The sequence below is a fragment of the Corvus moneduloides genome, chromosome 1, assembly GCF_009650955.1.
Source record: "Corvus moneduloides isolate bCorMon1 chromosome 1, bCorMon1.pri, whole genome shotgun sequence".
In the NCBI taxonomy this organism is placed as follows: Eukaryota; Metazoa; Chordata; class Aves; order Passeriformes; family Corvidae; genus Corvus; species Corvus moneduloides.
In genome coordinates this window covers 47,654,851-47,674,248 of record NC_045476.1, presented here as the reverse complement: position 1 = coordinate 47,674,248, position 19,398 = coordinate 47,654,851, and the positions used below count along the sequence as shown (strand labels likewise).

At 42.8% G+C, this 19,398-nt stretch overlaps 1 protein-coding gene across 1 annotated transcript in view; it reads left to right on the top strand.

The window, feature by feature from the left end:
• Positions 1–3,456: 3,456 nt before the first annotated feature.
• CHN2 (chimerin 2) overlaps positions 3,457–19,398 on the top strand; it is a 167,178-nt gene continuing 151,236 nt past the window's right edge. The window contains exon 1 of the mRNA XM_032108932.1: positions 3,457–3,598. Within this exon, the coding sequence (XP_031964823.1) occupies positions 3,550–3,598 (49 nt within the window). The 5' untranslated portion in view covers positions 3,457–3,549. The remainder of the gene's footprint in view (positions 3,599–19,398) is intronic.

The following is a 19,398-nucleotide window of genomic DNA, read 5'->3' as shown; positions in this document are numbered from 1 at the left end:
TTTTTGGAATACAATGGCCTCTCCCACAGTGAGTCACATGTTATTTCAAATATCACGTTGCTAGCTCGGCTTCAGCATTAGGCAGGCACTCACTACTTTGGAATTTTGCTATACACTGAGGACTTGTTTGCTAAAACTTTGTTCTTCAACAAACTCTTTAATCTCTCAATTAAAAAAAAAAAGGGGGGGCAAAGAAACAGCCCTAAAAAACAAACACTGCAACTCTGTCAGTAAAAACTACATTGAACCAATCTAGAAAAAAGGAAGTCTTCAAGGAATCTTCCCCAGGAATGAAAACCAGAAGAGCTTTCAGATCTTTATCATGCTTAATGCAAAGCATACAGTTTGGTATTTTTCCTTCACAACTCCCTGTTAATGTCAAAAGCAGTGTTCTAAAGGGAACAATTATAGGGAAATGTGATTTTTTTCTGAGTTCCCCAAAACTTTTGGAAGTTGGGGCTTCTCATCAAAGTGCAGATATAATGGAAGCAGGCACTAAATTTAGTTCTATAGGGAGGGTAAAGTAGAAGATTTTTATCAGAGTTCTATGAACTTATGGAAAGCCCAAGACTAGTAGACATCAGAGTATTTAGTTTACCATTTAAAATTTATTCTTGATACTAAGTATTTATATCATTAGTAATGGATGTATCTGGGCTCTGCACAAATTAGACTAGGGCAGAATCTGTTCACAGCTTCTGTAAAATAGAACTGAGATTTGATGGCATTGTCTTTACGTTGCACTTTTTACACATAACAAGGCTGCTTTTGTGTCATTTAAATTTGCTTCCCCTTTGATCTAGTAACTTCCCCTCTAATTTCATCGCTTTTATGTTCTTTGCTTGTAATGAGAAAAAGGTCATCCTGTCTCAAAATGTTTCTTTTAATCTACAGTGCATTTCACTTAACTTTATTAATTTACCTTTCAGTGTTGTAGAAACTGAGATTACACAACTTCATACCTGCTGCTACCACAAAAATTATCAGCAGTTGCCTGTTGATAATTTCAAAGGTAGACACACTCATAACAAGACATGTTCATACTCATTGGTTTTGGACAGAAAATACCCCATTTTCAATTACTGGAATATCTGGAGTAATCATTCTTTGAAGAAATTGCTCTCTTGATTTATCCAGATCTATGGGTGGAAAGATAATTTAAAATTACTTAAGGAAATTCTTTTCTGTCTGCCAAGTCTCAGCAAAGTGAGGCGGTTTTCTCTCTTTCAGGTCACTTGCCCCTTTCCCTGCAGATTCTGACAGTGTTGTTAACACCACCATGTTTCACCAATCATATGAGACACGTTCCCAAGAGCTGCTGGAGAGACACGAGGGCAAGAGAGTGCTAGATTATGGAGGGGAAAATAAAGACACAGCAGACTACAAGGAGGCAAATTCTGGAAAGAGATATAGCAGAAGGAGCAGAAAAAAACGACCATGAAGGAGACAAGTGAATTCCATTTGACTATTCAAAACATCCCATACACTGCAAGTAACCATTTACTAGGACAGTCTTGGTGTTTACTGTATTATTGCAGTATTTTCCTACATCCCAGGTATGAGCCTGGTTTTATGACCTATCCACCTTTCTCACTTTGTCCTTAGCACCCAGTCTTCAAATTGCGTGACACAAAGTATTTGGCCAAAGACCAAAAAGCAGTGACACGCCTGTCCTGGTTTTATGTCCGTACGTGGCAATTTACAGATTAATAGGAGTTAGTGCTCAAGCCTGGTTTAAAGCTCGTTCTTTCTCACATGGAGCAGGCCGTCATTACAAAATAAAACCTGGAGAAGCCAACTGGCCTCGGCCGCGTTGCCAGCGCTGCCGCAGGACCCCCGCGGGGGTGCGGGACCCGGAGCCCGGCAGCCGCGACGGCGGGGACCGCTGCCGTCTCTGCCGCTAGAGGGGGTCTCGGGACCTGTTTACCCGAGGAAGAAACGGGAACCGACTGCAGGTTCTAGGGAGCCCGGGCTGTATTTTGGCTCCGGGAGAAAAGGGAAGCGGCTGGGCGCGGATTACAGAGCGGGCAGGCGGTTTGCACGCTGGTTTGGGACGCGGAGTAGCTGGGTGGGTAAGGCTTAGATTGCCAAAGAAACTTTAATGCGCTTCCTCGCTCCCAAAGTAACTTTGTGTTAGAGACTCCCTGTTACGAAACATGGAAGGCTTTCATAAATCAGCGTCATGGCAAATAGGTTGTAAGCTTCTTACAGATCCCGTGCCAGCATGACGGTGTGCCATGCCACTCCTGTAGTGCCCACCTTCCTGTAGTCTTCCCACCCTCGTTTTATAAAGTGAGATGGAAGCTTTGGCTGGCAATAAAACACTGGAAAAGGGAACGATAAGGGTAGTCATCAGGCGGAAGCCTCCACGTGATGCTTTCTCTCGGCTTTTCCTCTTTACCACTTGCATATAAGACACAGGGCTGCGGTCCCGGCTGGTCGGCCCCAGACCCTCCATGCCCCCGCTGGATGCTGGAAGCCGCCCCCCGCGCGCCCCCAGAATCCCCGGGCCGGGAGCGCTGCAGGGGGAGGTGGGAGTGCGAACCCAAACTGGGGCCAGGCCGGGGTCCCGCACTCGCTGTGCACCTGGCAGGGCAAAACCCCGTGTTGGTGTCGGCCTGTTTTGGGTTTTTTTTTAATAAGAAAAAAAAGGAGAGAGGGGAAAAAAAATAAAATGAAAAGGAAAGAAAGCGAAGGTGGGAGCTTGCCCGGAGGGAGGGAGAGCCCCGCGGGAACGGAGGGCAGCCCGCGAGGGCAGGAGGCGGACAAAGGGCGGCGGGGGCGAGGGGCGCAGCTCCTCCCCAGCCGTAGCGTCGCGGCAGCGGGGGTCTCCGCCGGGGCGGGGGGCGGCGGGGCGCAGCCGAGCGCGGAGCCTACACTGCGGCACCGCCGAGGGGGCACCGGCCGAGGCGCTCAACAGGCGCTGCCGCCCCGCCGGGACGGGGCCGGCACATGGCAGGAGCCGCGCTCGCTGCCAGCCCCGTGCCAGGCGGCGGCGGCCGGGAAGGGGCTCGGCCGCACCTCGGCGGGGCTACCGCGCCGCCGGGGCTCGCCCGAGCGGGACCCACCCTGCCCGCTCAGCCGGGGCGGCAGCCCGACCGGCAGCGCCGCCGCTTCCTTTGTGTGCGTGAGGGGAGCTGCGGCGGGTCCCCCCGGCGGGCTGTCAGCGCTGCCCGCGAGGAGGCGGGGAAGGGGAAGGGACGGGAAGGGAAGGGAGGAGGCGAGGGAAGGCGCTGGCAGGGCGGCTCTCGCGTCCCCGTCACAAGGTAAGCCCTGCTCCCCAGGGCGGAGAGCGGCGCTGGAAGCGCCGCGGGGCCCTTTGCCTGACCTGCCGAGCGGCTTCGCCCAGCCCCGGAGAGCGGCCGGCAGCGCCTCGGCGGGTCGCCGCCGCCTCCTGCTCCCCGGCGGCGCGGGGAGCCGAGCGCGGGCTGCGGCGGCGGCTCGGCGCGGCGCGGCTCCGGCACTTTGCGATGGGCTGGCGGCAGCGGCGGCCGGACAGCAGCGGGGGCCGACGCGGGGCTCGCAGCTAAGGCGCGAGGAGGAGGGACCATGGCCGCATCCAGTAACTCCAGTTTGTCCGGCTCGTCGGTTTCCTCCGGTAAGTTTCTCCAGCGAGCGCCGCATTTCTCCCCTCCCTCCATTTTAGCAGGCAGCTACCTGTCTGCAGAGCTCTTCGCCGTCCCGCTCGCCCCGACAGCGCGGCAGGCGCTCCCCGAGCCCCGGGCGGGCGCTCCCCCGGCAGGCGGCGATGCCCCTGCCCGGGGTCAGCTGTCCCTCAGGCGGCACCGAAGGGGAAAGCCGGGACGGGGGAAGCGCGGCGGGGCCCGGTTCGCCTCCCCGCCGCCCTGCCGTGCCTTTGTGTGGGGTGAGGGAGAGGGGAGCCCCACGGCCGGCTCCCTCGCCGGGAGAGCAGCATCCCTCCTGGCTCGGGAAGGGGCGCGCCCGCGGCCCCCGCGCCTCCGCGGCCGGCGCGTTACCGGGAGCTCCCGCCGCGGGGTTTGGGGTGCCGAGGGCATTCAAAGACCAACGCGCATCCTCTGCCGTGGTCTCCGCGGTACGGGACCGGCTCCGTATCGCGCCCCGGCGCGTTGTGGTGCTCTGGGGCATGCAGGGGCTCCCAGGCGTGCCACTTGGTGGGTGCTGTGGCACACCTCGCGTTTTCAGTACTTCTACAGGACTGGGAACAATTAAATTCCCGATCCAGATAAAAAATGCTCCAGGTGACGGACTGCCCAGGGTTTCGGCCGCGGGGACCGTGCCGCGGGTGTGAGGAGCTTGTGCCTGCTCTGGGTTTTGGGGGCGCTGGGTGAGAGGAGGTGCGGTGCGGCGCTCTGCCCCACTCACGGGGGGGCTGGCTGCACTGCAGACCCGCAGGAAAGCAGAAAAGTTACGGTGCGTTTTTAACCGAGACAGCCTGAAATTGAAAGCAGTGATAAAAGAGTACCACTGCCTGCTGCTTAGCTCACGAGCAGTTACTGTAATATTTAAGTTCTGAGAAATTGGCTGAGAGTAACATCCTGGCATTTTAGTGGGCTGAAGGAGTAAATAGAAGCATGAACAACTTTGGGGTTCAAGGAACTAGTGATTTAGTGTTTTATTTGAGGTGCCAGACTGAGATTTTGTAAGAGCGTTTCTTAAACAGAGCAATATGTGCTGTGAACAGCAGACAAGTTCCTCTGACTATCAATACAACTCTAGAAAAATATAAATAAAGGGCAATGAGCAACTACATTTTTTTAAAAGACAATGTATGTAACTTACACAACATATTCTATGCCGCTGTTCCAGTGTTCAACACTTACAAAGAGATCTAAAGAAGGAACTAGGTCCTAAAAACATTTTTTTAACAGTTTGAACAAAAAACCACGAACATTGCGAGCCCGTATTGACTTGACTCAAAAGCACCTGAAAGAAGTAGGCACGAGAAATTCTGCCTTGTGTTCACACTCACGATGCAAGAGTTGCAAGACCAGAATGAAAATAAGCAAGAATCCAGCCAACTTTATGGCTTGTTAGTGAAGGTACTCATTTGGGCAATGTGGTTTTATTTTATGCATCATTTGTATGTTTTTACATATGAGTTATGTGATAAAACCAGAAACAACTTTAAAAGCCCAGACTGGAACCTATGACTGTCTTCCTTGGTGCTTTAACCATTAAGCTGCAGAAGCATGTTCCCAGCTTGGAGAAAGTGTGTAGCTCCCTTGCTCCATGAATCTCATGGTCTTTCTTGCATGCTGCTCCAGTGTCTGCAGGAGGATGCTGAATGCATACCTCTGAATCCCCTCTGGCTTGACTGAACTGGGCTTCAGGATCTGTCTTGTGACCTGAGAGATATGTCTACCCTGTGCTGTTGGTTCAAATACCTGAAGTGCAGGGAAGAGTGGGAGTTCAGGCACATTCTTGGTGTGAGCAGTTGATGTCATCCAACTCCAGGTGGCCTCCTGCTCACCAGGTAACTCTAGCTCCAAAATTAACATCCAGCCAACGAACTGAGCTCTGGGCTTTAGCTGTACATCATTAAAAGATGTATATGCATCAGGAGTTGACAGTACCCTGCTTTGTATGAAGCCTTAGCTACAGCCTACAACGGTTTATGGTTTATCTTTTGTTTTGTATTTTTGCAAGCATGAGCACAGCTGAGTCTTGGCCCATGCCTGGGGCTCTTGGGTGCCACAGTAGTACAACTAATAAATACTGTCAAGTACTCCATAAAGCAACTGAGTGCCCTTGACTTTCATAACTTATGGCCTTGGAGTGCTTTTTGGTTTTGTTCCAGTTTATTCAACCTATATTTCTTCTATGCATATACTAACCAGAAGTTAAATTTGCTGCAGCCTGATAAAGTTTCCAATATTAGTAGACACACCATATCTGAGTATGTGCAGCTGTATTCTGGCTGGCTGTGGTTTAAGTTCTCGGAACTCAGCAAGTCTTACAGCATTTTTTTTACATGGTCTAAACAAACAGTCTTGCCTTAAAATTTAATTTGGTAGAATTTATATGTATGCTTAGGTTGCTGATATGAAGATTTCCAAATAATATAATTATTTCTATTCCACAGAAGAGGGAAGGTTGTACTACCACAATACATTTTACTAATAGAAAAACGAAGCGAAGTTTGAGGTTGATAGCAGAATACCACGCTGCAGGACTCAGTTCCACCACTACTTATGAATGCTGCCAAAGCTTGAGAATGTGTTACTACAAGTGACCATTTGTGATGAAGCATTTCTGCTTCAATTCCTGCCAATTCCTGTCAATGAGAAAATTAAACAGTTCAAATACATTTATTGTGAGGAAGCTGCCCAAGAATTTTATGGTGTAGGTATTCTGCTTGCCCACTTATATTTCTGTAAATGTGCAAGTGGGATTTATAGTCTGCACTTGAACTTGTGTCTACATTAAAGGTCAGAATCTGGTTCTGTTCTGGAGTGGTTATTTATGAGCACTACCTGCCCAGTGTCATGGCAGGGTGGTGAGCTGTAGCTGTTGTACAGATGGGGAGCTAACATGCATGGAGAGCTACGACTTTAACTATCCACTAATGGTAAAGCAAGTACTCATACTTAGGAAGCTGTTACTCCTTTGATTTCACAGCTGGAGGACCAGTCCCTCCTTCAGAGCTTCTGTCTGTGGTCTGTGTACTCATCTCAAGAGCCACTGTGAGGCTGCTAATTATAGGTTCAGTAGTATTAAGTACTTGTTACAGGCCCCATCTGACAGAAGCCTATGAAGGACGTTTTTCAGTAAGCTGGCACTCACCGGTAACAAAATCTACAGGAGAGCCACGGGTATTTGTATTGTATTTCTTCATATACAGCTCTCTGCTTTTGGTAACAGAACTTAAGCTGCCCTGAAAACCAACTGTCGTGTTTGAAGTGGCTGGAGGAGAAAGAGGGGTAATATGCTGGGGGGAGAAGGGGGCATGGTAAGCAATTACATTACGTATTCTTCTTTGGACCTTGGATAAATCTGCACACCATATAAAAAGCTGAAATTATAATTACTTCCACTGGGAATTCCACTTTACTTTCCTGTAATCTCTTCTTTAACTCATACCCAGGTGATCTATTAGCTGTATTCATTGCAAACCCCTAAATTTTGTTCTTCTGCCTAGAGGAAGTGCTGATTTAACCACCACCAGCATCTTTTCTTTCTCTCTTATCCTCTAAAGAGAACTGTGCATGTTTTTATGCTTTCCTTCATGCTGCAGTCTCCTTTAAATAGACATTCCCTTGCCACTGCCTGTCTTAGTAGCGACCCTTATTCTCACTCATTATAATCTTTCTTTTTAAAAACTTTTTTCTGTTACTGAAACTTCTCAGCTTTTTCCTGGCAAACAGTCCCCCTCTCCCACTCTGTTACTAGCTGCCTCCAGTTTCCTCCACCCAGTAGCCAAATACTATTATACAGAACTGATGAACTTGAGACTTGACTTTCTGGAATGTAAATAGAAGCTTGAGTGAAGAGACCTTTGTGGCTGTGCCTGGTTCGCTTCTCAAAAAAGCAACAAATGCAGCATGTTTCCCACCTAGGCTCTGTGCAGTGGTATATCTAGGCATTGTACTTCTTTACGCCATCCAAAGTTAGTACAAAGTGGCCATAAATCCCAGCTGCCTATAAAGCTGCCATTCTGCTTGAGAGGTCTTATGCCAGATACCCTCTGCAGATATACTCAGCAGCAGGTGGATAGGTTAGATAGCTTGGGCTGGCTGTCAGGTGAGGGTCCACACCAAAGGTAAATGCAGGTACAAGCCTGAGAAATGACCATGTGTAATCAGGCTGCTTCCGACAGCAGGACTCAGACTGTGCCAAAACCCTTGCCTGAGCCTGTGCTGTGAGAGCGGTGACACTGCAAGAATTTGGATGAAGACCCAAGGCAAATATGTAAATGTATGTGCCAGTGTACCCAGTATTTTGTTTTTCTTTGAGCTCCAAAGACAAGTTTGCAGGTGTTAGGCTGAAGGGATGGCTCAGCATCTTTCTGCATCCCATCTGAATTGGTGCTTCTTCATGTGCTTTGTTAGCATTTTGAGTAATACCTGTCAGTAGAGCAGGTGAAGGAGTTAAAACACATAGGCAAGATTTCTGCTACAGGCCTGGAGAAGAGCTTGTGTGTTTTGTCAGGGTATTTTTACTTTTCAGCTGGGTCCACTGCTCTAGTAAAAGACAGCTGCTTCTCCCCCCAGTCCCCTGTTTTTGTAAACTCAGATACTGTATAGAAGACTGTTATAAAGTCAAGTCACTGATCTTTGATTTTTTTTTTTATTGCAAATCAAACTTTTTTTTTTTGTCTTGAAGCTCAGAGAAAAAGGCCTTTAAGTATCATTTAAGCAGTGATCCTTATTTAATTAATAATTAAGTTTATGGTTTATAAACTAATACTTGCAATAAATTGAAAGGCAACAGATTGCTGGGGTTTTTTAATAAGTGAGCATGAGTTGTTTAAAGAAAGCCTAGTCCTCAACTATGTGTTTTTACACACCATCTACATTTTGAGAAGGATAAAAAACCACTTATCAAGGGGAGAAGAAAAATCTTTGATGGTTCCAGTAACTTAACAAGGTCAAAATAAAATATTAAAGGCTCATGACTCTCTGGGGGTCATGAAGGTGCTATGATGTGAAATAGGCAGGATATATTATAAAAATGAAAGTCAACATGGACCGATTTTAATTAAGATGCAAGCAAGTGGGAAGAAATGAAATTACTATTGTACATAGATTCAGAGAGATTCTAATTGGGAAAAAGATTAGTAAATGAAAATAGATGTTTATTCTTAATGATTTAATAGAAATAGTGTTGTGAAACTGGCACATGAAAGCTATTTAAATCATGCTGTCATTATGCTGATAAGGTGCTACTTTTGATTTTTAAAAGGGCAATAAGGGGTTTTTTATTTCTGTTCCTCATGCCAAGCTTCTGCTGGCCAGGGTGTTCTTGCTCTAAATTAAAGCTGAAGTCTTTTGTATCTGATGATTACCAAGAACTCACCATTCTTATTAAAAATAATAAAAATTAAAAAGGGAAAAATGAGAAAGTACTCCTTTCTGATGTAGTGATTGATTCAACAGTTAGTTACTGAACATGTAGGCTGTGATTATTGAGAATAAAATAGCCTGGAAACTGGTACAATGCATGTCTGCTTCACAATTTAGCTTGTAAGCACTCATGCTCTGTAAACCAAAAGTCTTATTTTTCTTACGGATCTGCTTGTCTCGCAGACATACGTAGAGGATCAGGTGAACAGTCTTTCATGCTGTCATGCTGATGACCTTTTTGGATATCCGTTCTATTGATGAGTTCTTGCCTCCTGTTTGATGGTCCTAAGGAAGCTTACATATGCCAAATGCTGAGTGACTGTAGGCAGGAATGTTTTTACATTGGAGAGTGTTATAATGAGTCCTCTTGTATCCCCATGCCCATAATGTCTGAAATACTTGAAATTATAATAATTTGGCTACTATGGTACATAGGTAAGTCTTAAACCTGGTGTTTTAGACAAAAAAAAAAAATTAAGTTGATTTGTTTATATACATACCTTTGGCTAAAGGGCAGCACTGGCTGGATTGACCTCGCTTGCAACATTGAATGCTGGCAGAAGCTGTTCCCATGCTGGGGAGGCAGTCTGTTGTCACTCTTTCTTCTCTTCTACAAAAGCAAGAGACACTGAGGAGATTAAATATTTGGAGAACTCTGTGTTCAGGAATGGCACATTAATATTGCATGAAAAAGCTTTTGTTGCAGGCAAATGTAGCAGGATTTATACAAGAGGCCATAAATCTCTAATTCTAGATATATCACATTTTTTACAGGTGTAGGCACAGTTTGTCTAAGAATTATACAGTATCTAGTGTAAATGTGTAGTTTTAACTGCTGTGAATAATGACCCATTCTTGCTGTCTTTTTCTGACCTTTGATTATGAGAATGTAAATTTGAATGTTGCATTTGAAGGTGGTTATTACCAACTGTGAATCATGCAGAATTCAGCAATAATGGTTTCACCACCCTGTTTTACTCAGCAATAGTCCAAATCCCAGGGCTGGAGGGTGAGTGTATCCCTGCAGCAGGAAACTGATTTTGCAATAGTGTTCTCATAACATTAACACACTTCAAAGTTTGCCAGTGAAACTTGACAGCACAGGCTGATGTATTTGGTAAGGTTAGGAGAGGTTAAAGGGTTTTTAAAATTCAGAAGAATACACAAGTATCACATGTCTTGCTTCTGGTATTATTGATCAAGGTCATCACAAAAGAATCAGTTTAGTAAATAAGACATCTGTTCTGAGGATATCTTTATCAGGCAGTCCGATTTCACAGGACAAGGTGTTTCCAGTATGGTGCTATTTCTGACAGTGTAGAAAGTACTAGGTGGGCACTTTCCTACGTCAGTAAATCACGTGTCACCTGCTGTGACCTGTGTGTCAAGTCACATTTCTCAGTTTCTTCTTACAAGCTTGTCATGTAGCTGTTCCTCTCCTTCCTTCTCATCTTCTTGTTGGCTGCTTAAACATCACTTGTAGCTTTTAGATAAAGTGACGTGTGTTTATGGTGTTACACTTCTTATTTCATCACGGAACAAAAATGGATGTTAGAAGAGATGGAGACCTCAGTTTGTAAATGAGGCTCAGCTGTTGAGCAGATGTTTAATTGCTAAAAATGTGTCTTATCTTGACAGATCAATTGGTTAAATGTTTGGCTTTGTGTATGGCAAGGAAGAAAAATGACAAGTACACGTCATGTACAGGTGTATGGCACAGCCATTGCAAAGGCAGGCAGAAGGTAGAAAGTAGTTCTGCCTGGGAGAAGGTAGTTCTCCTCCAGCAGTGTGCTGTGTGCCAGAGGACATGTGCTGTGGTCAAAAGCAAAAGAAGCCCAAGAGCTCTTTCAGCATTGTTTGCCATCAAAAGTCGTGGATATCTGCTGTAATATTTTTCTGCTGTGTGAAGCTGCACTGATTCCACCTTAATTCCCCAAGAAACTAGATAAGATTGCCCCAAGGGAAAGAGGAAAGGATGGAGGGATCGTGAGAGACCCAGGCAAATACTCAGTTTTCAGCTCCTCCAAGGCATCGATATGGTTGCTGTTAAAGCCAGTTGAGTGGAGCTTTTTGTGTGGTTGAACCTTACCTTTCTGTGCATGTAGCACTGTGATATTTTGGCATATTCTGCAGTGCTGTGGCCGCACAGACAGTGCTAGCCTTTGTATATCCCGTTTTTAAGCAGTTACAATGTGTGTAAGCATGTATAACTTAATAGTAAACCTTGTCTTCTGAGCAAGAGTTCAGGGTTAGACACTTCCTAGAACAGACATACATTAACTGTGGACCTCTTTGGCACGGAAAATTAGAGATGCTGGTGGCTGACCTGGGCTGTTAGCACATTTAGATAACTTTACAGGAGAAAGATCCATCTACTGCTGTTAAGCCCAATGATACCAGCTCTGCCTGAAGTCCCTGAGCTGTATGTAAGCTGGGAAGCTGGTGAAATATGTACGCTATAAAGCTGCTGTATTCTTTAACACTTCCTTATGGATCCACTGATAGTCACTGTGAGAGATAATCTACTGATCTGGCCTGTCGTTGCCGTTCTTATCTGTAGAGCTGGTAGAGTTACTGCTGCTGAATCAGCACACCTTCACTTCTAGCTCCTGAGTTCTAAAGCCAAGGGCTCCTAAAAGAGACGAAAAACTGGGGGTGAGTTTGAAATATGGAATGTTGATGTTATGTTTAGCAGGTTTAAACCAAAACCAAAACCTGCACCTGCGTTACATGGAGACCTGATAGGAAAATCTTACTAATCATGTGCTGTATTGAAAAGTATATAAATTTGTCTCAATCTCCCTTTCTTGCTTTGATTGAAAGGCTTTTTCCCTCTTCTGCTTTGCCTTATGAATACATGAACCAGCTGGATTTACGATCCAGCTACAGCTGGATCACATTTCATTCTTTCTGATTCCAGTATTAAGGCTAGCAATTAATGAACTTTCAAGAGCTGTAACAGAATTTTTCATATAAGGTTCCTCAGAGCTCCAAGATTTAGGGCTTTACAAAAAACCTGAATGTTGCAATCAAATTTCTGTAGTGCACAGAAGTGTCATAAAGCTAAATTGATTATTTGTTAAAGATTTGGTTTGTTAATGAAAAACCCTTTATGAAGACAAGGTGTTAAGTCTTGACCCTTCAAGCTGCTTGGTCCCTTCTGTTCCCACTTCATTGAGTTAGTAAATCAGCAGCTACTGGCTGGGGTAGCTGCTTTTCTGAGTAGTTTTATCCAGTTTCCATTAAAGTAGCATTTGCTGTTTTGATGGGACAAATTATTATAAGGTATCTGGTAAAACTCCACTCATCCAAGTACATAACTTATTTAATATTCAGTTGATTTACATTATATATATATATATATATATATATATGTCAGTTCATTGGTGATGAATTTCCAAGGATTATGTACAAGACTCAAATTATATGTAATTTCTATAAATACCTGCTTCTTGAGGGAGCATACTCTCCATAACTCCTGATCTTCTGCCAGGCAAACCAAGATTATGGACAGCATTTAGCATCGTGATGTGATAGCTCTCTATTTGTCTTATTTTGCAATCTGAAGCATGTAGTTAGAATGTTTCATGTTGACAAATGAATTTACTGAAAGAATATTGAACCCTTTGATGCCTTAACAAAAAATGGATAGAAAAATTTCAATTTTAAGCTTCCTCATGCTCATTCATGTCTAATATATTGGTGTATGTTGGAAATTTTGCTTAAGCTTAGAGATTAAATATAAATAATGAAATAGAACTTGCTGTCATGGATGAAATTTAAGGCTGGAAGATATATTAAGCCATGAAAATAGTGATTGACAGGCATGCTTTTTTCTCCTGTTCCATTATGACACTAAAACCAGCATTAAATCAGTATGCCATTGAGAAATAAAGAGAGCAGGAGGATGGAGGTAAGTAGATGTCATACTGGTGAGAATTCACAAAGTTATGTAGACAAAAAAATAGATATGTTTTTATTTTGGTTGTACAAAAAGAAGAATCAGGATCCTGAACCCTGTTTACAACGCAGGTTGCTGTATCAGCCCATGTTATTTACCAGGGTAGAAATGTATGGTTTTTTAATGTAGAATTGCTGGTCATTTTGGTAGTAGATGAGTACACCTAAGCATGGGAGAAAGAGAGCCTGATACAAAATGCTGAATGTTGGGTTCAGGCCTTACCTGGTGTTTCTGAGTGAGCACATGAACAGATGAGCTCTAAGGCATAGCATCAGTCCCTGGCCACAAAAGCTTAGGTTATAGCCCCTTTTCCTCCACTTGAACCAACAGCTGACTGTCAAAGTGAAGAATTATCCTGTGTTGTGGTAGCATTTCAGGTACACATGTGAGGCAGTATTTCTAGGATACGAAATTCCAGGGGTTTATGGACGTCTCCAAGAGCTGCATTTCCATCGACACAGTGCCTGGAGTGACCAATGTGGTGGCTTTCCCTATAGCAGTTTGAGTGATTTCTCCTGCAATTTGAAGAAGTATTGTGAATACATGAGGTTTTCTGGGCGTGCTTTTGGGTAGCATGGCTGCCTCGTGCTTTTGCACATTGCTAAACAGTTGTTTTATTTCCTTTCAGAATTGATGGATTAATTCCTTCAATAAGCTCCAAGAAAGAAAACCCATGAAACTCCCCTCCCAAATCCATTAAATTGCCTTATACCATTGATTTTAAAAATAAACCTGAAAAAATGAAATATAAGTGCAAAACCAGAGTTAAGTGTATTATTTTTAATGATTACTGTAACAGTAAATCTTTAAGCACTGGCAACTTAAGAAATCAACAGATAGTGTGTGATTTCTTCTAGCACTACAAAATACGGCAGATGTGTACAGGTTTGTTTGTTTGCACGTGAAAGCTATTTTGAAAAAGGGTCGTAAGAGCTATAATGAAAAAAAAAAATATTTTCAGACATGGAATTATTATGGAATAGTTACTCTGGAACAGCTATTCCTGAACACTGTTCAGTTATGTTATAGTAATGTAGATCATTGACTTAAAAGGTGTAGAAATACAGCATTAATTATACTCATTTGTTGAGTAACGTTAAGCTTCTCATCTTTCTTTTTCCTTTCTGCTGCATATGTTCTTGAAAGCTCATTGCTCCCTTTTTTCAGACAGAATGCATTCCTGGCATCAGAAATTTAAAACTGAACCTGCCATTTTCAAGGAATTTTTTCTTCTTTTATTTAGTTTTGTGTTGTTTAGCCCAGATGGTGGTTTAACTATAAAAGGATGAAATGAAGATAAAGATGATTAATTTCAGAGAAAAGCCTTGCTAAACAAAACCGGTCATTATTAGTTAGAGGTGTTCATAGGCATGTGAGAGGTGCAGTCAGGACTGGAGGTCTGCTTTGCTGAATGTTGTTGAACAGGATATTACAATTAATACTGTATCATTTATGCTGACAATACATTTATATAGAGATCAGGTGAAAAAGCCACAGAGAAGTTAGTAGCTGTATAAATATAGAATAAATGCCTGTTGGGGGAACAAAAATCTTGTAAATTGAAAAATGCTAGGAGCATGAGGGTAGTGTGTGTAAACTACAGTCAGAATGGTGAAGAACTGGCACACTTTTGCTAAGGACATGTATCCAAATGTGTGTGTATGTTTAAGAAACTAAAAGGAATGAGAATGTTGAGGAAAATAGCAGGAAATTGCTCCCTGCCCCCCATAAGCCATTTCTTCTTTAATTCTGTTAACTAAGAAGAAGGAGGCACATTGTCTTTAAAGAGTCACTGCAGAGAACTTTGGCGTGGAAAACCTTTTCTGTCTTGTGTTTGTTTTAGATCCTTTGATCTCTTTTGGTTTGATGAGTGTGTGTCATCACTTGGTATTACAATTGCTTCCTCTTGCTCAGATGTGACAGTAATAAATACATTCACTGAAAGTGTAATTTAAAATTTATATTATTCACAGTTATTGGCAAGTACTGTAGCTTAAATGATGAAAATGAGGGAGAGTCTGGTTCAGGTTGATTTTTTAAAAAAGAATTTATTTGACTTACCAATATGCATAATAAGCTTATGAAAATAGACTTTTCAAAAATTAAGTAAGAAAAAACTCAATATAAAATGATTGTAAGTGTAACTGAGTAGTGTAATTTACTTTCACTTTACAGGAAAAGGCTTTCAGCTCCACCTCTTAAGCAGCTTTAGAAAATGGCACACTGACTCCTGGCAGTAGTGTATTGATTGAAAGCGTCCAAAGCATCTAGAAAGCATAAGTGTACATAAATTTGTCTAAAAGGGATGTGTTTTATAGAAGGAAACTCCATCACTGTCTAAGGTTTGTAAGAAGTGTATTAACTTCAAAAGTACGGGAAATACTATAATATATAATTAAAAGCTTGGTAACGGCAGGATTTCTTTAAAAACTCTCTTTTCCATCACCCTGTGATGAAGATTAGTTAAATACTTAACTAATCTTCACAGAACCTGTTTCACAACTGGGAAGAAATTAGGCAGAAAAATGAAAACACTCAGCTACTATCATGAATAAAAATTAAAGTCTAGATGGAGTAAAAATAGAAGATTTCTCAGGAAACATTCTCTGTTCATCAGCGAATGAATTGAGGTCCCTCCTTGGACCTCATTGGTAACTTTGCCTCATATAAAGGATGTATTTTTTCCCCCATTCTTATTGTTTACTTTATTTTGGTTTTGTGTAATAGTGTGTCCTAATTTGTCTTATACATTTTTGGTTCCTTTTATTAAATCAGCTTACAACATGTTTTGTGTCAGTAAAATTTAGATAGATTTCTTTTTGTTTATTCCTCCTTTCTCATATATACTCTCTTCTTCCAGATGTAAAGCTTTTCTATGCTTAGGCTTGCGGTTAGGTAGACTTAAGTTTAAACCAGTTAAGTAACTGCAAGAAATGTCAATGACATGAACAGTGTCATCATGGATTTATGTTCTAACAGTGACTTAGTCTGATGCTGACTTTCCACATCCTTGATGATCAGATTGTTCCCTAGTAAACATTTCAGAACAGATTTATTCACTGCTACGTACTTAAAGAAGTTGGTGCTGTTCATTTCTGCGGCTGTTGAGCGCCATTTGGAATAGCAGCTGCTGAGGTAACGATTTGGACATGTCCCCTACCATCCTTGAAAGGAGAAACATCGTGGGCGCACAAAACCTTTCCAAAATATCAACGACATGCAAGCCTGAAAGCATTTGCATATTTTATTTTAACAGATTTTTTTCCCACCATGAATATGTTTATCTTGCTTGCAGATACTGAGTCTGTTTGTGTGATGTCAAGCAGGAATGACTTCAGGACTTTCGGTATATCTAGGGTTCCCATAAGCTCAGGAGCAAGGGCATTTTCTTTCTGATTACCTGCCAGGTTGTGACAAACTTAAAGAAATATGATCTTATGGGTAAGACTCAGTAGTCAGCTCAGTTTACTGTATCCTGTGATTTATTGGAGCCTGCAGTCCATGTAATGGGAGATGCCAGCTCTCATTTGAAGGAACTCTAGGAAAGAATGAGAAACTCACCTTCAGGCCTGGACCAGATTTCTGAAATACTGAGAAAAAAAGAGATTTGTAGTGAGGTTATTACTTGAAACCAAACCAAATTTTAAGCCAACCTGTCTTCATCTCACTGCTCCTCCAAAAACAGCCAGACCTCCACCCTTCTGCCTAGTAAACAAACCAGTCTTTATAATCCGTAATCCTAAGGGACCAAATCTTGGGGAAAATAAGCTGAGTCATCAGAGAGTCTGGCTGTAAGTGTTCTATGAGAAGTTAAGTTCTAGAACTAGTTGACCTGTCAGAGCAGTGTTCAGTTCCTGTCAGTGCAAAAGGGAATCAAAACAGATCTGCTACTAAATGTCTGAATCTGTAGTTCTACTGTTGGGTTTATATTGTCAGGGATATTTTTTCTTTGGACAGGCTTAGTAAGAAGAATATAAAAATCAGCCTTACAATGATACAAGTATGAAGAGACTATCTCCAGCCCTTCACAGAACTTTGTGAAAATGTCCTGCTCATGCTGGTCCTTGCTCTCCCTGCCTTTGGAAATAGTGGAATAAATGTAGCAGAAGGTAGATGAGCTGAAAAAGTATGACGGGGGACAAACAATATTCCTGCAAGATGACTTTGTCACCATTCTATTTTCCCTGTTCTGGGTCCCTTTGCAGGATATGAGCCCATGCTGGGCAGCTGGCTGTAGCACAGCAGCCAGAACAGCCACTAGAGCTTGTTTGTGTAGGAAGAGCTGCTTGTGTGGCCACAGGCTCAGCTACAGCCCCGTGTCCTCCTTCCACCTGCTCCCACCAGCCAGTGCTGCATAAGGATAGGAAAAAAGTGTGGAGTAAACTCTTCCAGGGTATTCTGCTGGCATCCAGCAATCTGTGGCTTGGGAACTTCCTGAGACAAAAAGCTGGGCTCTGAAGTTTAATATATATTTTTTATTCTTGTATTTGATGTCATGAATTTGGTAAGTTGTTATGTGGACCCATGTAAACTCTGAACATCCTGTGAAGAAGAGCTCCAGACTTTGAATGTATTATGCACAAAAAGATGCCTTTTTCAGTTGCTTTTGAACTCGTAATGGCTAATTTTATTTCATACACCATACCGCTTTTATTTGACTAAACAGTGAAAATTAAATTTTATACATGTGTGAAATCTGAAGCAGCATAAAGCCCTTTGTTGTTGTGCCACAGTCAACTCTTTTCCAGCCTGAAGAGTCAGAGGGTACTTGACCAATCCTTGTTTGGGATACCCTACCTATCTTTGGTCATCCACAATTATTTTTCCTCTCCTGTCCTCAGGTAATCCTATAAAAATGGACCAGAAATTGAAACAGTCATCATGTGATGGATGCATTTTATATTTATTCCACTGAAACTAGGATGTGTTTTTGCTTCCTTAGTATTTGCTTTTCTTTTTCTCAAGTGGTATTTTCATGCTTTAATGAGAGTTGTGTTGACTTGCCTAATATAACATTTTATCATGTGTCTGCCAATACTATTCTTTCTAATAGTTTCTACCAATTTGCCCAGTTCAAATATCAGACTGCCTGATTTTTTTTTGGCTTTCTCTTGGGGCCCTTTATAAAATTTTCATGGTGTAAGCCATTTTGCAGTCCTTTGATTCTGAGGCAGTCTGAAAAGAGGCTGTTACTCAGAGTGCTGTTTCATCCATGAGTTCCTTAGGAATGCTTTCATAGTATCTTCTGATCTGTGCAAATTGTTATTGTTCATATGTTCGTTCTGTAGCCTTTTCCACTGAAATCTCCATTTAAAATGTATGATCCAACCAGTACCTCATAAAGAAAAGTTCTGACATGGCAGCTTCTCTTGGTTCTGGATTCCCTGTATGCAGAGCTCAAAATACTTATTTTCTGCTCTGAGTGCTGCTTTTATCGCTTGATCATCTGTTGGCCGGACTGACAGGTTTTGCATTCAGATGTGAAAAAGGGGCTGTGGTTAGTTCTTGTGTCTTCTTATACTCATTTCGCAAGCTGTCTTTTGACTTACCCGATTGTGGTTTAAGTTTGCTTTTCGTTTTGGGTTGATTTTTTTTTTTTTTTTACTTATTTAGCCAGCAATAAGTCATGAGTCTTAATACTTCCTTCATTTGGACATGACTCCAGCTTTCATAAGCATGTTTTTTTGCTTCTTACAGCCTCTCATACCCTGTTGTTCAGCTACACTGGCTTGCTTTGCCACTTGCCCAAATCCTTTTTTGCTATGTGGCATGTATTTGCACTCAGCCTCCAGCATGGTATCCCTGTTTACCATATTACCTGGGAGGGTTTAATTCTCTTAGTTTCCCCATTTAACTAGCTTCCTTTTAGCAAGATTTAATGTATCCTCCAGGGTGACTTAAAAATCAGATTTCTGAGGTTTTATCAGTCCTGTCAAAATCTCCTGGTGTGTGTATCAACACTACCTACAGTCACAAACCCATTAAATAGTCCAGACTGTAAGAACTGAGTGTGACTGTAAGCACGTGTGTCTGTTCATCATAGATAGGGAGCAGGTAATCGTTCTTGACAAGAAGAATAATTCTAAGTGTAGAATCTAGGCAGTCAAAGCTGGGTTTTGTTTGTTTTTATCAGACTCTAAACCAGCAGAAACTGTCTCTTCAGATGTGATGCTGCCGGCTCCAGCACCTGTGGCTGCCTGAGGGTCAGTCAAGCTGCCTTTGTACCCAGGGAGTCTGGGAAAGGAGATCTCAGTTTTGAGCTACTGCAGTTTGGAATTTGGATGGAGATGGTTTAGCAAGACTGCTTGTACAATTAGACATACATTTTTTGGAACCAAAGTGGGACAACTTTATTCTGGGAAGAATCTGGAACGCTCCCCTAAAAGAGCATGT